Consider the following 16,942-nt stretch of genomic DNA (forward strand, 5'->3'; position numbering starts at 1 on the left):
CCATCTATCAAAACCAGGCATGAATTTCTGGGATCAAAGCACTGACAGTACCGCAACCACGGCCGTTAATCCGGACACGACCGCCGACCCTTGACGCCATGTTTGTTTACACTGTGAAAGTAGTCCCTGAAATTTGCATATGACCTCTCTAATATGCATCGATATCCGTATATGACCCCAACGGATACCTAAAATATCCGTTGGCTTTTTCCTGCCAAGAACACTATCCATTGTATGATAAAGTGTTGGTTGACTGAATGTGTACCAGTTTCATGCAGTTGGAAGGGTTTTCATTACAAGACAAGACTAGAAGTTTACTCAGTTGGCATTTTGTTTGGTTATGTTAAATAATCACTACAGTTTGCCTGGTCTGGGTTAAAGTAAGCATCCCTTGATATGTAAATGTTAACCGATTTTTTAACAGTATTAAATAATGAATTGATCTTGTATAACTTCATTTCTCCTTGCTTTACGGTATACGTTACGACTGACTGAGAAAAAATTGTGGACGAGCTATATTTTGCCATTAGCAAGATAATCTAACCATGCTGACAACCAGTTGCTGTGTGTACATGGTCCCTTCAATGTGGTTCCACGAGAGAGCGGATATCAACCCACTCGTTGTTTGTACATGGTCCTTTCAATGTGGTTCCACAGAGAGAGTGCATATCAACCCACTCGTTGTTTGTACATGGTCCTTTCAATGTGGTTCCACAGAGAGAGTGGATATCAACCCACTCGTTGTTTGTACGTGGTCCCTTCAATATGGTTCCATAGAGAGAGTGGATATCAGCCCACTCGTTGTCTGTACACGGTCCTTCAGTGTGCACTCGTTGTCTGTACACGGCCCTTCAGTGTGGTTCCATAGAGAAAGTGGATATCAACCCACTCGTTGTCTGTACACGGTCCTTCAATGTGGTTCCATACAGACAGTGGATATCAACCCACTCGTTGTTTGTACACGGTCCTTCAGTGTGGTTCCACAGAGAAAGTGGATATCAGCCCACTCGTTTGTCTGTACACGGTCCTTCAGTGTGGTTCCACAGAGACAGTGGATATCAACCCACTCGTTGTCTGTACATGGTCCTTCAGTGTGGTTCCACAGAGACAGTGGACATCAACCCACTCGTTGTCTGTACACGGTCCTTCAATGTGGTTCCATAGAGACAGTGGATATCAGCCCACTCGTTGTCTGTACACGGTCCTTCAATGTGGTTCCATAGAGACAGTGGATATCAACCCACTCGTTGTCTGTACATGGTCCTTCAATGTGGTTCCACAGAGACAGTGGATATCAACCCACTCGTTGTCTGTACATGGTCCTTCAATGTGGTTCCACAGAGACAGTGGATATCAGCCCACTCGTTGTCTGTACATGGTCCCTCAGTGTGGTTCCATAGAGACAGTGGATATCAACCCACTCGTTGTCTGTACACGGTCCTTCAGTGTGGTTCCATAGAGACAGTGGATATCAACCCACTCGTTGTCTGTACATGGTCCTTCAGTGTGGTTCCACAGAGACAGTGGATATCAACCCACTCGTTGTCTGTACACGGTACTTCAGTGTGGTTCCATAGAGACAGTGGATATCAACCCGCGGTCCTCAATGTGGTTCCACAGATAGAGTGGATGTCAACCCACTCGTTGGTCCTTCAATGTGGTTCCATAGAGACAGTGGATATCAACCCACTCGTTGTCTGTACATGGTCCTTCAGTGTGGTTCCATAGAGACAGTGGATATCAACCCACTCGTTGTCTGTACACGGTCCTTCAATGTGGTTCCACAGAGAGAGTGGATATCAACCCACTCGTTGTCTGTACATGGTCCTTCAATGTGGTTCCATAGAGACAGTGGATATCAGCCCACTCGTTGTTTGTACATGGTCCTAGTTTTCTGTAATGATAAATAAAGTAGACATAGCATATACATATTACATATTCATATGACCCTAAGTAGGTCAAGAACTGTCGTGATCAATTGTGTTTTATCTGTTCACATGACAGATGCAATTCACCCAGAAAGATATGAACCTGTCCTCCTTTAAAACTATGTAGGGGCTACCATTTTCTTTTACAGAACATTTAATTGATTGAGATCTTCTAAGCAACACTTAGTCCTGGGGCTATTTGTACGATACATATAAATCTTTAAGACATATATTTTTCTTATAAATAAATTTAGTTTTAGAACTCGCATTGGCAGATGATGACTGAAACTTCGATTTAACTTCAGTAACTTCAAATTCTGGAAATGATAATAAAATTCTTTCTTGTATATAGACATTCCTTTACACTAGTTATTTTGTGTATATGATTCAAGGTCTTCAATGAAAACCCAAACAACAGGGGATTCAAAATGTCCCCTTGCATTAATCCAGAATTATAAATAGTTTGACAAAATTTTAAACAAATCTTGATGTAGCCATATATCCATAAATAACTATTATAGGGTTTAATTCAGGACAGCCATCGTCCAAATATTTAAAAGTAAAAACTATGTACTCAAGACATGTGAGACTTTATTGTAATTATTTATATGATGCTAATCTGTATTCTATGTAATCCTTATCACTACCGCATTGTACATTGACTTGTCAGGCAATTAATTACTGTATAGGACATTTATAACCTTAATTGGTCATCCCCCTTGGTCGTGTCTGCCATCACATCAACTGGTCAAGGAAGTGCTATTGTTTTTCTATCTCTCCATTGTTGAGTCGTCACCTGTCCATTGTTGTCAAAAACTGTATATATATATATGCTCACATCTACATGTACATGGAAAAACAGAGTACGAGTCCGGTATTCCGACTGTCTGTAGGGACGACCACGAGCAGGAGAATGCCGCTCGTAGGAAACGCCCTGGGGTTGAGCAGGTACTCCGCTCACCTTATGTATGTCTTGTGTATTTGTTTGTCATGTAACTAAAGAAGTTTGAGCTCAACGTATTCCTTCGTCTTCGTCAACGCACACCTCATCTTAATTATGAGCTAATTCCCCAGTCGACCATATACCACGCGTTGACACAACTGTGAAGTAAAGTTAACCGTCTTAAACTAGTTAAATGCAGATAACCTTTGAGTCTCTCTTACCATCTTCTTCGCCAAACTGTTATTGATGTTACTTACAAGGGAGGCTACTCTTCCAGCTTTACCAAACTATTGTTTGTTTGTTCCTTTTCATATCTATAGGCATCTTACTGGTAGATATTATGGATCAATCAGGGCTGCTTCAGCACACCAACGTGTAATATACATCTCACTGGTAGATATTATGGATCAATCATGGCTGCTTCAGCACAGCAACGTGTAATATACGAGGTTTAATACAATACATCATACAAGCATACATAACCAAAGTATATCTTTCATATTGTCATTTAAAAAACAGTGACTGGGAAACTGTTTCTCTTGTATTTTATATCCATAATGAATCACCCATCATTTCTCTTTCTCATGACAGTGATAGCTTTAGATTACCCTTGTGATAAGCCTGATGTTTGGAGACCTATACTGCCTTGGTCGCAGTGTAAATATATTGCTGAGTGCGGCGTTAAACAAAAAAAATTATAGCTATAGCTCTTGGTACTATAGACCATCAAAGCGGTGTATTTTAATTTTGCATGACGCCCTCAATATGTTATGGGTTGTACCATGGATGGACTTCTGAGTCAAAACCACAAGAATGGTGAAGAAAGAAGAAATCACGCCCTCATGTTGCTTAAGATGATGTATTTGTGCCAATGCTGGGCATACACTGAAAATTGTGGACAGACTCATTTAATTCATTGCATATTTCAAATGTATATTTTAATGCAAAATCGTTTCGCATGGGAAATGACTGGTCCTTAGCAAGAAAGAGAAAGCCTTTTTTTCACGTCTCAGGTTTGCCGATTTCACCTAAGCTAAGAAAGGTTGCTTCTAAGGGAGGCCCTCCTCTGAAACACTGAGCATGTACTGGATTGTTGTGGCACTTGGTTTGGTCCACACTCATTTCTGTACCGTCTAGCAGCACGATGCCCTCAACAATGTTAACATTGACATTGAGTCCATGTCCAGCTTCAGTAGCTCGTTTGAGAAAACTGGAATTCCTTGTCCCATCATGATCCTTGACATTAGATTAAATGTTCATCTAGAGGTGAATCATTTACACCTGTTAAATATGTCACTCAATTTAGAGGTCATTGTTTGGTCATTCACGTATCAAGGCTAATCCAAAAGACTTGAAACAGAAAGTGCACATACCTTGTTGTATTAGAGAGATATTTTGAAACATACTATTTTCCAAAAGTGAATTCATAATCTGGAAGTGTATTTAACCTATTACGATAAGTGCATCAGGTATGTGTTTTCAGACATCTGAAATCGTCACATTGGATGGGTATAGCACGTACTCTCGAAGCGAGTAAATAGCTAGAGGAATAGCCAAGCACATAGGACAAGGTAAGGGTCGGACAAGAAGGACATGAAGTTGATGTCCAAACATAATGTACTGCTTAAGGTACTTTGAGACTTTCTGTTTTATAGGCATACTGTTTACTGGAGAGTGCATATACTTTCAAATCGGATAGGTAGTTAGAAGAATGGGGCTTTCCGGTTTTCATCCAGCTTTTTCCATTTGACCATAAGTACATTTATATTGGTATTTCCAGCGTATTCTGGATTTAGGTTGTGTACATTGCAGTAACTCAAACCGACATCAACACGCTTGAAAGTCATGTAATGCTTTCTGTCGCCAACTGGAACTGGCCGCGAAGGACTCGCCTCTGTTTATGAAGTGCTTACAAACACTTTTCTGTCTGACCAGGAAGCTGGTCAATCATGGCGATTCTTAAAGAACTATTCTTTCATTAGAATTCTAATGCGCATTCTAACCATACAGAACTGGATTGACACTCAATCGATGAAGTGTCTTGCCTAAAGGGCAACATGCAGGTCGGACATTTAATCCTTTGACAGCGGCTTTCCAAACGCAGTGTACTGCTTTAGCCGCACTTACAACTTGAACGTATCCTCTCAAAGAATAAAGGACCTCACGCATTAGTTTATATGATTTTATTTGAAAAACATGTACAACTATCAAGGTCAAAAGACCAGGTATGATAATTTACAATGTACTTGCTGATGTATGAACAGGCTAACTGAAACTCAGGTGAGTGAATGCTGACTGACTAGAGTCGGTTTATCCTTGTCCTGATGCAAGTCCCTAACATGTTGGCATCTGGAATATGGGTCCAACTTTGGGGTCCATAGGGAAACCTTTCCTCATTCCCATACACCACTGAGCGTCGATGCGGAGACTGTTCTCCTTGACGGAGATGTCGTGTTCCAGAGTGGCCTTGGTCTTCATGAGACGAGCCAGAGACATCTCGGAGGCCTTGAGACGCTCCTTCAGGATGCGGACAGACTCACGGATCTCGCGCACTTCGTTTTGCAGCCTGCAGTTGAAGAGAAGAATATTTAGCATTCATTGAACTCAGGACTAAATATTATTTATGTTCATATTTGTAGTTATGAGATGTCGCGTTGTTTTGCAGGAAATATACTCACGAGATCATGACGGGGTCGTTGCAGAGTTCCACATTGATCCTCCTGGTTCGCTCGTCAAGACGACTCTGGGACACCTTCATCGGCGCCTCCTTGTCCTTGATTGCCTTCCTCAGCAGCTCGATGTTCTTCTCCATGTCGAAGATCTCCTGCATGGTCTTGAAGAAGAGGGAGAAGAGTTATTGAGTGATTTTCTGAGTGCGAACATCAGGTACTACCAACTATTCTGTATTTCCTGTTGTGAAACTTGTTAGGACTCATTGTGACACAATTAAAGCGAGGTTAAAGAAAACTTGCTCAGTAAAATTCGGGAAGTAGTAATTTATACAACTGGGTCTTTCACCAGACAAACAAAAATGCATCAATCGCCCAAACTGTTGCACTGGATAAGACCGATTTTCACTTCTCCACTACGAATTCATGAAACCTACCCTCTGCAAGTGAGCCTGCAGTTTGTTTCTAGCGTCCTCTGACTCTCGGATTCGGGTGTTGAAGTTGTTGTTGACGGTGTTGAAGTTGCTCCACATATTGGTGGCGCATTCACGGAGGCAGGTGTCAATAGCACCGCGGAGTTTCTCGGACGACGCCCTCTCCTTCTGGGAGCGGGCGATGTTCTGTTGGGTGTACTGCGCCCAGGACGCGGGGAGGGTGATTCTACAGCAGAGAGAAAGCCGTCAGCAACAGATATCTCACTTACAGCCATAGGATGTCTTTAGTGTTGTGATAAGTGACAGTACACTTACGTGTTGTCGATGGCCTCAATGCCGGGGTAGTAGCCGATGCCGCCTGAACTATTCTTGAGCTGCTGCATACGGTCATCCAGATTCTGGGCGTGGTGCTTGTCCTTGGCGTCGATCTCCATAGCGTGCTGGGCAGATCGGTTCATCCTGGTGGTGAGAAGGTGAAGCGTGAACTACCGGAAGTACTGCTAACAGCTAAATACTTCTTATCATATAAATTGTGTTTGGAGAGCTCAATCATCTAATATTTTCCCCCGGATGTTTGATAGGTTGGTTGTAATATTTGATTTCGATGACTATTTGCCAAATATGTTGTGAGCCCATGGTTGAGCTGGACTAGATGACTTATCAACCACCATGATATACCTGTGGTTGAGCTGGACTAGATGACTTATCAACCACCATGATATACCTGTAACATTACGTACTACGGCGTACAACAGCAGTCGATGTTTTCTCTTGTGTTAGTTACTCACTTGATTTGAACGTAAGCCTTCTCAAGGACCTGCTTCATCATAGCCTGGCACTTCCTGATGACGTCAACTTCCTGGCAACACAGTGATGGACAATGCATTCATTGTGTGTACAATTGACTTAACTGTATTTCATTTCATATAGCAGTAACACATATGTGTCTGTTACAATAAAGACCATGACACCAGCAGGAGCTTCATATTCAATCAATGTTACGTGTTTGTCACAATTGCTTGGTGTAAATGTTTTACGGAACTCCTAAGGCTGGAATGATTTTAACAGCTGCTGCTCGCGGACTGACCTTCACAAGACTCCTTTCAACTTTATCATTGACGAGGTCAATGCCCTGCCTCTTCTCCCTGTGCATGAGACACTCCTCGGCCACGTGCAGGGGGTTGGCAGTGTCAGCGAGGGCCTTCTCCAGGGTGCGCTTGTACTCCTGGAATATTTAGAAACATTTGTATATACGATTCAAGGTAACAAATACAGAGCTTGGATTATTATAATCAGTATATTCCACCAAAGACGGGCAGGTGACGATCCTGCGGCTTCTGATGGAGAATAAAGGACACCATACAGTTGATGGCTCGGCATGGCTCGACACCTCACCTTCAGGTTCTCTGTCTCGGTGGCCATGGCGCAGATCTCATTATTCAGTTCTGTCTTCCAGAAGGCGATGTCATACACACGATCCCCTACAAGGGAAAGGTTATATTTAGCGATCTGTATTAATTTTAACTTGTACCTTTACAGAAGTAAATGGGTTTCATCCCAGAGGATTGGACCATCAGCTGACTCACCTAGCCTCTTGGTGACGTCAGTCTGTCTGTTCCTGGTCTGTGCATCCGTCTCCTTCACAGTCTGCCAGGCGTCAGCGCGCACCTTCTCTGCGAAAGCCCTCTCTTTATCCGACATACTGAAGTTGACGTTGTTGGAGAGGGACCAGTCGGAATGGGTGTAGCGAGCGTTGACGCTGTTGCTGTTGATGTTGATAAACGAGTAGGTATATTAGCACACTGTACATGATGAGTAGGAATGTGACGAGTACACATCAAAGATTTGCCCAGTCACATTTGATAGTACTGTTAGTATTATCCATAGGATTCAGATTGAGATAGGCGGTCTGATTAGTGAGTTGATATGCTGACCCTGTAGGTATGGTTAATTAAAATGGAAGTTCAGAGCTGATGGACATCAAGGGATGTAGGCCCAGTATGAGACAAATGAGACAAGATGAACTCACGTGGCTGGGTTGAAGTACGACTTGGCATGAGCCCCGCCTGCACCACCAAGATGGCGGGAGACGGTCTTGTCGGCCACGTAGGGCAGGACCCCCATCATTGGTGTAGCACTGCTGGTTCGGGCAAGGGATGGAAAATCGTAGGAAGACATGCTGGAAGGGAAATGAACACATGTTAACATTGGAGAAACTGAGGATTGATTACGTGTTTTAAATATCAAACCTCTTTCAAGACTCGCTTTTGGTTTGTTCACGTAAAGAAATGAAACTATCAGCGAAACCGAAATAAATATTGGTATGACGGTCGGCTTTGTTCATATGAGCTTTTACTGATTTTGCCATTCGTTGTATCTCGTAAATTTAACACCAGTGACGGTGATGAGGTTGGCAGCAATAAATCTACATCAAGGAATGCGGCTTTGCTATCTTAGAACACATAGACTATGAAATAAATTGAAACTACGTTTTTAGAATATTAGACTTAAGCAGACATGGTGGAGAACGAGTTTGACCTCCCTTGGGTTGTGACACTCGGCACTATTCACTGGGTCCAGTAATTCTAAGCTGATTAGTGACTACGAATGGAGATTTTGTTATCATTAGAAGTATCTTAAACAGTAGGATGAAGGATCAAATACAGGAAAATGACAAATATATTGTAAATTAAATTATTTTTCCCTGTCACGTAAATGGTCTATGGACAGGTTACACTGTAGTGGATTTCGATACATAAAACCAAGAATAGCTAGGTTGATTATACATTTTTGTCTCATATCTGACTTTCTTTTGTCTGGTAACGTCTCTTCTCAGTTGAGTTGCAAGCAACAAATGGCAGCCACATACTACAAATATCTGGTATATCTAGTACATGCTTTAGCAAAAATACTTTAAATGCTGCTGTAGCCTACTCACGTGCAGTTCGGGTGAAAAGGTTGATAATTAAACACAACGCCATTCTTATAGCCTACACGTACCTTCACTGATACTTTCAATTACTTATAGATGTTCTAGGCACCAACAAAATCCTTAAATGACATCTCAAATTCCAGAATACATCTAGTTTAATAGACAACGTTATACAGAAATACATTTAGTGATGAGTTGGTAAGGTGTTCAATGTGTAGTTGGTGCCACGTACCTGACAGACTAGAGGTTTTCCTGTGTGGAGACTGGGACCGTGAGAGAGAAGTGTGTAGTTGGTGCCACGTACCTGACAGACTACAGGGTTTCCTGTGTGGAGACTGGGACCGTGAGAGAAGGAGTGAGTGCTAGGAACACACTGGCCCACGTTTATATACCAAGTTACCTTAGAGTTACCGTCTTATCTCCTAGTCCGCTTAAGTACCGTCCTAGTTACACCATCACTACGTGAAATCTGTTGAAGCCAAAAGGTTGATAAGGGATAAATTCATAACACAATGCATCATTATAAATATAATCTCATTCATACAGGGATAATACTGGCGGTGTCCCCAGATTCATAATCCCATGAAAGAAGACCCAGAGGGCCTCGGATCCCGTTGAACACTGGGACCTTTCCATTCTGCCCCTTGCTTTCAAATCTAATATACATGTTTACAACACCCGTGATCAGTACAATGTTTGAACACATCTGCCACACAGGTACTAGTGCATGGGCTTATTTAATTCCGTGGGAATTACATGTTCATTTTTGGAACCATTACTTATTGTAATCACTGTTGTGTATGGATTCAGGAAAAACATGGTTCCATTTTGTTTGTTTGCTATAAGTGTCACTGTGGGGTGATTTAATAAGAGTTCCCAAAATTGCTTGCGACACCATTTCGAGAAAATACATGTTTTCCTAAACCCTAGCACAACATAGTCATGTAGCATATCAAAAGGCAGCTTATGATGTATGACATAGAGATAACCACATAATAGGCTTCTAATTTTAATTTGGTGACATAAAATATGACATAATGAAATAAATTAATCAAATATTGTCTTTCCTTCATCGGACACCACCATTGTAAGTATTGGCCTATATTAATGGAAACCATTTATTCAATGACATGACACACTTATGTACTAGTTAAATGCAGATAACCTTTGAGTCTCTCTTACCATCTTCTTGGACAAACTGTTATTGATGTTACTTACAAGGGAGGCTACTCTTCCAGCTTTACCAAACTATCTTTTGTTTGTTCCTTTTCATATCTATAGACATCTTACTGTTAGATATTATGGATCAATCATGGCTGCTTCAGCACACCAACGTGTAATATACATCTTACTGGTAGATATTATGGATCAATCATGGCTGCTTCAGCACAACAACGTGTAATATACATCTTACTGGTATATATTATGATCAATCATGGCTGCTTCAGCACAGCAACGTGTAATATCCATCTTACTGGTATATATTATGGATCAATCATGGCTGCTTCAGCACAGCAACGTGTAATATACATCTTACTGGTATATATTATGGATCAATCATGGCTGCTTCAGCACACCAACGTGTAATATACATCTTACTGGTAGATATTATGGATCAATCATGGCTGCTTCAGCACAGCAACGTGTAATATACATCTTACTGGTAGATATTATGGATCAATCATGGCTGCTTCAGCACAACAACGTGTAATATACATCTTACTGGTAGATATTATGGATCAATCATGGCTGCTTCAGCACAGCAACGTGTAATATCCATCTTACTGGTAGATATTATGGATCAATCATGGCTGCTTCAGCACACCAACGTGTATATCCATCTTACTGGTAGATATTATGATCAATCATGGCTGCTTCAGCACAGCAACGTGTAATATCCATCTTACTGGTATATATTATGGATAAATCATGCTGCTTCAGCACAGGTATATACATCTTACTGGGATATTATGGATCAATCATGGCTGCTTCAGCACAGCAACGTGTAATATCCATCTTACTGGTAGATATTATGGATCAATCATGGCTGCTTCAGCACAACAAGTAATATCCATGTTACTGGTAGATATTATGGATCAACTGCTTCAGCACACAGCGTGTAATATACATCTTACTGGTAGATATTATGGATCAATCATGGCTGCTTCAGCACAGCAACGTGTAATATCCATCTTACTGGTAGATATTATGGATCAATCATGGCTGCTTCAGCACAACAACGTGTAATATCCATCTTACTGGTAGATATTATGGATCAATCATGGCTGCTTCAGCACAGCAACGTGTAATATCCATCTTACTGGTAGATATTATGGATCAATCATGGCTGCTTCAGCACAGCAACGTGTAATATCCATCTTACTGGTAGATATTATGGATCAATCATGGCTGCTTCAGCTTCACATCTTACAGATCAATCATGGCTGCTTCAGCACAGCAACGTGTAATATACATCTTACTGGTAGATATTATGGATCAATCATGGCTGCTTCAGCACACCAACGTGTAATATACGATGTTTAATACAATACATCATACAAGCATACATAACCAAAGTATATCTTTCATATTGTCATTTAAAAAACAGTGACTGGGAAACTGTTTCTCTTGTATTTTATATCCATAATGAATCACCCATCATTTCTCTTTCTCATGACAGTGGTAGCTTAAGATTACCCTTGTGATAAACCTGATTTTTGGTGACCTATACTGCCTTGGTGGCAGTGTGAATATTGCTGAGTGCGGCGTTAAACAACAAAGAATACAGCTAAAGGTCTTGGTACTATAGACCATCAAAGCGGTGTATTTTAATTTGCATGACGCCCTCAATATGTTATGGGTTGTACCACGGATGGACTTCTGAGTCAAAACCACAAGAATGGTGAAGAAAGAAGAAATCACGCCCTCATGTTGCTTAAGATGATGTATTTGTGCCAATGCTGGGCATACACTGAAAATTGTGGACAGACTCATTTAATTCATTGCATATTTCAAATGTATATTTTAATGCAAAATCGTTTCGCATGGGAAGTGACTGGTCCTTAGCAAGAAAGAGAAAGTCTTTTTTTCACGTCTCAGGTTTGCCGATTTCACCCAAGCTAAGGAAGGTTGCTCCTAAGGGAGGCCCTCCTCTGAAACACTGAGCATGTACTGGATTGTTGTGGCACTTGGTTTGGTCCACACTCATTTCTGTACCGTCTAGCAGCACGATGCCCTCAACAATGTTAACATTGATATTGAGTCCATGTCCAGCTTCAGTAGCTCGTTTGAGAAAACTGGAATTCCTTGTCCCATCATGATCCTTGACATTCGATTAAATGTTCATCTAGAGGTGAATCATTAACACCTGTTAAATATGTCACTCAATTTAGAGGTCTGGATGTGTGTGCCTGTCTAGTTTAAAGTTTAAGTGCATCAGGTATGTGTTTTCAGACATCTGAAATCGTCACATGGGATGGGTATAGCACGTACTCTCGAAGCGAGTAAATAGCTAGAGGAATAGCCAAGCACATAGGACAAGGTAAGGGTCGGACATGAAGGACATGAAGTTGATGTCCAAACATAATGTACTGCTTAAGGTACTTTGAGACTTTCTGTTTTATAGGCATACTGTTTACTGGAGATTGCATATACTTTCAAATCGGATAGGTAGTTAGAAGAATGGGGCTTTCCGGTTTTCGTCCAGCTTTTTCCATTTGACCATAAGTACATTTATATTGGCATTTCCAGCGTATTCTGGATTTAGGTTGTGAACGTTGCAGTAACTCAAACCGACATCAACACGCTTGAAAGTCATGTAATGATTTCTGTTGCCAACTTGAACTGGCCGCGAAAGACTCGCCTCTGTTTATGAAGTGCTTACAAACACTTTTCTGTCTGACCAGGAAGCTGGTCAATCATGGCGATTCTTAAAGAACTATTCTTTCATTGGAATTCTAATGCGCATTCTAACCATACAGAACTGGATTGACACTCAATCGATGAAGTGTCTTGCCTAAAGGGCAACATGCAGGTCGGACATTTAATCCTTTGACAGCGGCTTTCCAAACGCAGTGTACTGCTTTAGCCGCACTTACAACTTGAACGTATCCTTTCAAAGAATAAAGGGCCTCACGCATTAGTTTATATGATTTTATTTGAAAAACATGTACAGCTATCAAGGCCAAAAGACCAGGTGTGATAATTTACAATGTACTTGCTGATGTATGAACAGGCTAACTGAAACTCAGGTGAGTGAATGCTGACTGACTAGAGTCGGTTTATCATTGTCCTGATGCAAGTCCCTAACATGTTGGCATCTGGAATATTGGTCCAACTTTGGGGTCCATAGGGAAACCTTTCCTCATTCCCATACACCACTGAGCGTCGATGCGGAGACTGTTCTCCTTGACGGAGATGTCGTGTTCCAGGGTGGCCTTGGTCTTCATGAGACGAGCCAGAGACATCTCAGAGGCCTTGAGACGCTCCTTCAGGATGCGGACAGACTCACGTATCTCGCGCACTTCGTTTTGCAGCCTGCAGTTGAAGAGAAGAATATTTAGCATTCATTGAACTCAGGACTAAATATTATTTATGTTCATATTTGTAGTTATGAAATTAGTTGTTTTGCAGGAAATATACTCACGAGATCATGACGGGGTCGTTGCAGAGTTCCACATTGATCCTCCTGGTTCGCTCGTCAAGACGACTCTGGGACACCTTCATCGGCGCCTCCTTGTCTTTGATTGCCTTCCTCAGAAGCTCGATGTTCTTCTCCATGTCGAAGATCTCCTGCATGGTCTGGAAGAAGAGGGAGAAGAGTTATTGAGTGATTTTCTGAGTGCGAACATCAGGTACTGAAAACTAAATCCTGTATTTCCTGTTGTGAAACTTGTTAGGACTCATTGTGACACAATTAAAGCGAGGTTGAAGAAAACTTGCTCAGTAAAATTCGGGAAGTAGTAATTTATACAACTGGGTCTTTCACCAGACAAACAAAAATGCATCAATCGCCCAAACTGTTGCACTGGATAAGACCGATTTTCCCTTCTCCACTACGAATTCATGAAACCCACCCTCTGCAAGTGAGCCTGCAGTTTGTTTCTAGCGTCTTCTGACTCTCGGATTCGGGTGTTGAAGTTGTTGTTGACGGTGTTGAAGTTGCTCCACATATTGGTGGCGCACTCACGGAGGCAGGTGTCAATAGCACCGCGGAGTTTCTCGGACGACGCCCTCTCCTTCTGGGAGCGGGCGATGTTCTGTTGGGTGTACTGCGCCCAGGACGCGGGGAGGGTGATTCTACAACAGAGAGAAAGCCGTTAGTCTGTCTCACAGTCCCTGAACCATAGTAATTTTCCCTACTGCCAAGCCGTATCTGCAGTGCTAAAGCCTTAAATTGAGCAAGTCTAGATTTCCTCAGGCTCAGGATCTTTGGTCTTCCTGGGCTCCTTTTCAATTTAAATAGGCTTGTTTGTTACAATGAAAATTATTTATATTCAGAGACTAAGCATTAGTCTAGAAAGCCGTCAGCAACAGGCATCTCACTCGGAATACTTACAGCCATTGGATGTCTTTAGTGATGTGATAAGTCACTGTACACTTACGTGTTGTCGATGACCTCAATGCCGGGGTAGTAGCCGATTCCGCCTGAACTATTCTTGAGCTGCTGCATGCGGTCATCCAGATTCTGGGCGTGGTGCTTGTCCTTGGCGTCGATCTCCATAGCGTGCTGGGCAGATCGGTTCATCCTGGTGGTGAGAAGGTGAAGCGTGAACTACCGGAAGTACTGCTAACAGCTAAATACTTCTTATCATATACATTGGGTTTGGAGAGCTCAATCATCTAATATTTTCCCCCGGATGTTTGATAGGCTGGTTGTAATATTTGATTTCCAAATATGTTGTGAGCCTATGGACTAGATGACTTATCAACCACCATGATATACCTGTAACATTACGTACTACGGCGTACAACAGCAGTCGCTGTTTTCTCGGTGTTAGCTACTCACTTGATTTGAACGTAAGCCTTCTCAAGGACCTGCTTCATCATAGCCTGGCACTTCCTGATGACGTCAACTTCCTGGCAACACAGTGATGGACAATGCATTCATTGTGTGTACAGATGACTTAACTTCATTTCATTTCATATAGCAGTAACACATATGTGTCTGTTACAATAAAGACCATGACACCAGCAGGAGCTTCATATTCAATCAATGTTACGTGTTTGTCACAATTGCTTGGTGTAAATGTTTTACGGAACTCCTAAGGCTGGAATGCTGCTGCTCGCGCACTGACCTTCACAAGACTCCTTTCAACTTTATCATTGACGAGGTCAATGCCCTGCCTCTTCTCCCTGTGCATGAGACACTCCTCGGCCACGTGCAGGGGGTTGGCAGTGTCAGCGAGGGCCTTCTCCAGGGTGCGCTTGTACTCCTGGAATATTTAGAAACATTTGTATATACGATTCAAGGTAACAAATACAGAGCTTGGATTATTATAATCAGTATATTCCACCAAAGACGGGCAGGTGACGATCCTGTGGCTTCTGATGGAGAACAAAGGACACCATACAGTTGATCACCCGGCATGGCTCGACACCTCACCTTCAGGTTCTCTGTCTCGGTGGCCATGGCGCAGATCTCATTATTCAGTTCCGTCTTCAAGAAGGCGATGTCATACACACGATCCCCTACAAGGGAAAGGTTAAATTTAGCGATCTGTATTACTTCTAACTTGGAGTAACTTGTACCTTTACAGAAGTAAATGGGTTTCATCCCCGTGGATTAGATCACCAGCTGACTCACCTAGCCTCTTGGTGACGTCAGTCTGTCTGTTCCTGGTCTGTGCATCCGTCTCCTTCACAGTCTGCCAGGCGTCAGCGCGCACCTTCTCTGCGAAAGCCCTCTCCTTCTCCGACATACTGAAGTTGACGTTGTTGGAGAGGGACCAGTCGGAATGGGTGTAGCGAGCGTTGACGCTGTTGCTGTTGATGTTGATAAACGAGTAGGTATATTAGCACACTGTACATGATGAGTAGGAATGTGACGAGTAAATAGTAAAGATTTGCCCAGTCACATTTGATAGTACTGTTAGTATTATCCATAGGATTCAGATTGAGATAGGCGGGCTGAGTAGTGAGTGGATATGCTGACCCTGTAGGTATGGTTAATTAGAATGGAAGTTCAGAGTTGATGGACATCAAGGGATGTAGGGCAAGTATGAGACAGATGAGACAAGATGAACTCACGTGGCTGGGTTGAAGTACGACTTGGCATGAGCCCCGCCTGCACCACCAAGATGGCGGGAGACCGTCTTGTCGGCCACGTAGGGCAGGACCCCCATCATTGGTGTAGCACTGCTGGTTCGGGCAAGGGATGGAAAATCGTAGGAAGACATGCTGGAAGGGAAATGAACACATGTTAACATTGGAGAAACTGAGGATTGATTACGTGATTTAAATATCAAACTTCTTTCAAGACTCGCTTTTGGTTTGTTCACGTAAAGAAATGAAACTATCAGCGAAACCGAAATAAATATTGGTATGACGGTCGGCTTTGTTCATATGAGCTTTTACTGATTTTGCCATTCGTTGTATCTCGTAAATTTAACACCAGTGACGGTGATGAGGTTGGCAGGAGTAAATCTACATCAAGGAATGCGGCTTTGCTATCTGTAGGAATATTTGGGCATTCAGCGCCATTAACTGTCTGCTACAGAACACATAGACTATGAAATAAATTGAAACTACGTTTTTAGAATATTAGACTTAAGCAGACATGGTGGAGAACGAGTTTGACCTCCCTTGGGTTGTGACACTCGGCACTATTCACTGGTTCCAGTAATTCTAAGCTGATTAGTGACTACGAATGGAGATTTTGTTATCATTAGAAGTATCTGAAACAGTAGGATGACGGATCAAATACAGCAAATTGACAAATATATTGTTAAATAAAACATTTGCTTACAATTTTACCTGTGCATTTCTTTTTCCCTGTCACGTAAATGGTCTATGGACAGGTTACACTGTAGTGGATT

The 16,942-nt window shown here is 42.1% G+C and overlaps 2 protein-coding genes across 2 annotated transcripts; both read right to left on the reverse strand.

Moving 5' to 3' along the window:
* Positions 1-5,141: 5,141 nt before the first annotated feature.
* LOC124262059 (tektin-3-like) lies at positions 5,142-8,152 on the reverse strand. Its single transcript, XM_046696482.1, has 9 exons — positions 8,004-8,152; positions 7,561-7,739; positions 7,370-7,455; positions 7,062-7,199; positions 6,763-6,833; positions 6,290-6,433; positions 5,978-6,200; positions 5,550-5,704; positions 5,142-5,437 (listed from the first exon to the last, which is right to left on the reverse strand). The coding sequence occupies exons 1-9, from the start codon at positions 8,150-8,152 to the stop codon at positions 5,206-5,208; spliced, it is 1,377 nt and encodes a 458-aa protein (XP_046552438.1). The 3' UTR covers positions 5,142-5,205.
* A 4,955-nt stretch (positions 8,153-13,107) lies between these two features.
* LOC124262035 (tektin-3-like) lies at positions 13,108-16,298 on the reverse strand. Its single transcript, XM_046696457.1, has 9 exons — positions 16,155-16,298; positions 15,712-15,890; positions 15,511-15,596; positions 15,203-15,340; positions 14,914-14,984; positions 14,510-14,653; positions 13,982-14,204; positions 13,552-13,706; positions 13,108-13,442 (listed from the first exon to the last, which is right to left on the reverse strand). Exons 1-9 carry the CDS (start codon positions 16,250-16,252, stop codon positions 13,211-13,213), a joined length of 1,326 nt encoding a protein of 441 aa, XP_046552413.1. The 5' UTR covers positions 16,253-16,298; the 3' UTR covers positions 13,108-13,210.
* Between the last annotated feature and the right edge of the window lie 644 nt (positions 16,299-16,942).

The sequence above is a fragment of the Haliotis rubra genome, unplaced genomic scaffold, assembly GCF_003918875.1.
Source record: "Haliotis rubra isolate DU_JTF1 unplaced genomic scaffold, ASM391887v1 Scf82, whole genome shotgun sequence".
NCBI classification, from domain to species: Eukaryota; Metazoa; Mollusca; class Gastropoda; order Lepetellida; family Haliotidae; genus Haliotis; species Haliotis rubra.

Bases quoted from the DNA above. Each gene is read 5' to 3' on its own strand.
- LOC124262059 (XM_046696482.1), bottom strand. From the start codon at position 8,152: ATGTCTTCCTACGATTTTCCATCCCTTGCCCGAACCAGCAGTGCTACA. The intron at 7,740-8,003 runs GTGAGTTCATCT...CAACATCAACAG, and splicing joins TCGTACTTCAACCCAGCCAC to CAACAGCGTCAACGCTCGCT. The intron at 7,456-7,560 runs GTGAGTCAGCTG...TTTCCCTTGTAG, and splicing joins TGACGTCACCAAGAGGCTAG to GGGATCGTGTGTATGACATC.
- LOC124262035 (XM_046696457.1), bottom strand. From the start codon at position 16,252: ATGATGGGGGTCCTGCCCTACGTGGCCGACAAGACGGTCTCCCGCCAT. The intron at 15,341-15,510 runs GTGAGGTGTCGA...TAAATATTCCAG, and splicing joins CCGAGACAGAGAACCTGAAG to GAGTACAAGCGCACCCTGGA. The intron at 13,707-13,981 runs GTGGGTTTCATG...CTCTTCTTCCAG, and splicing joins TGCAGGCTCACTTGCAGAGG to ACCATGCAGGAGATCTTCGA.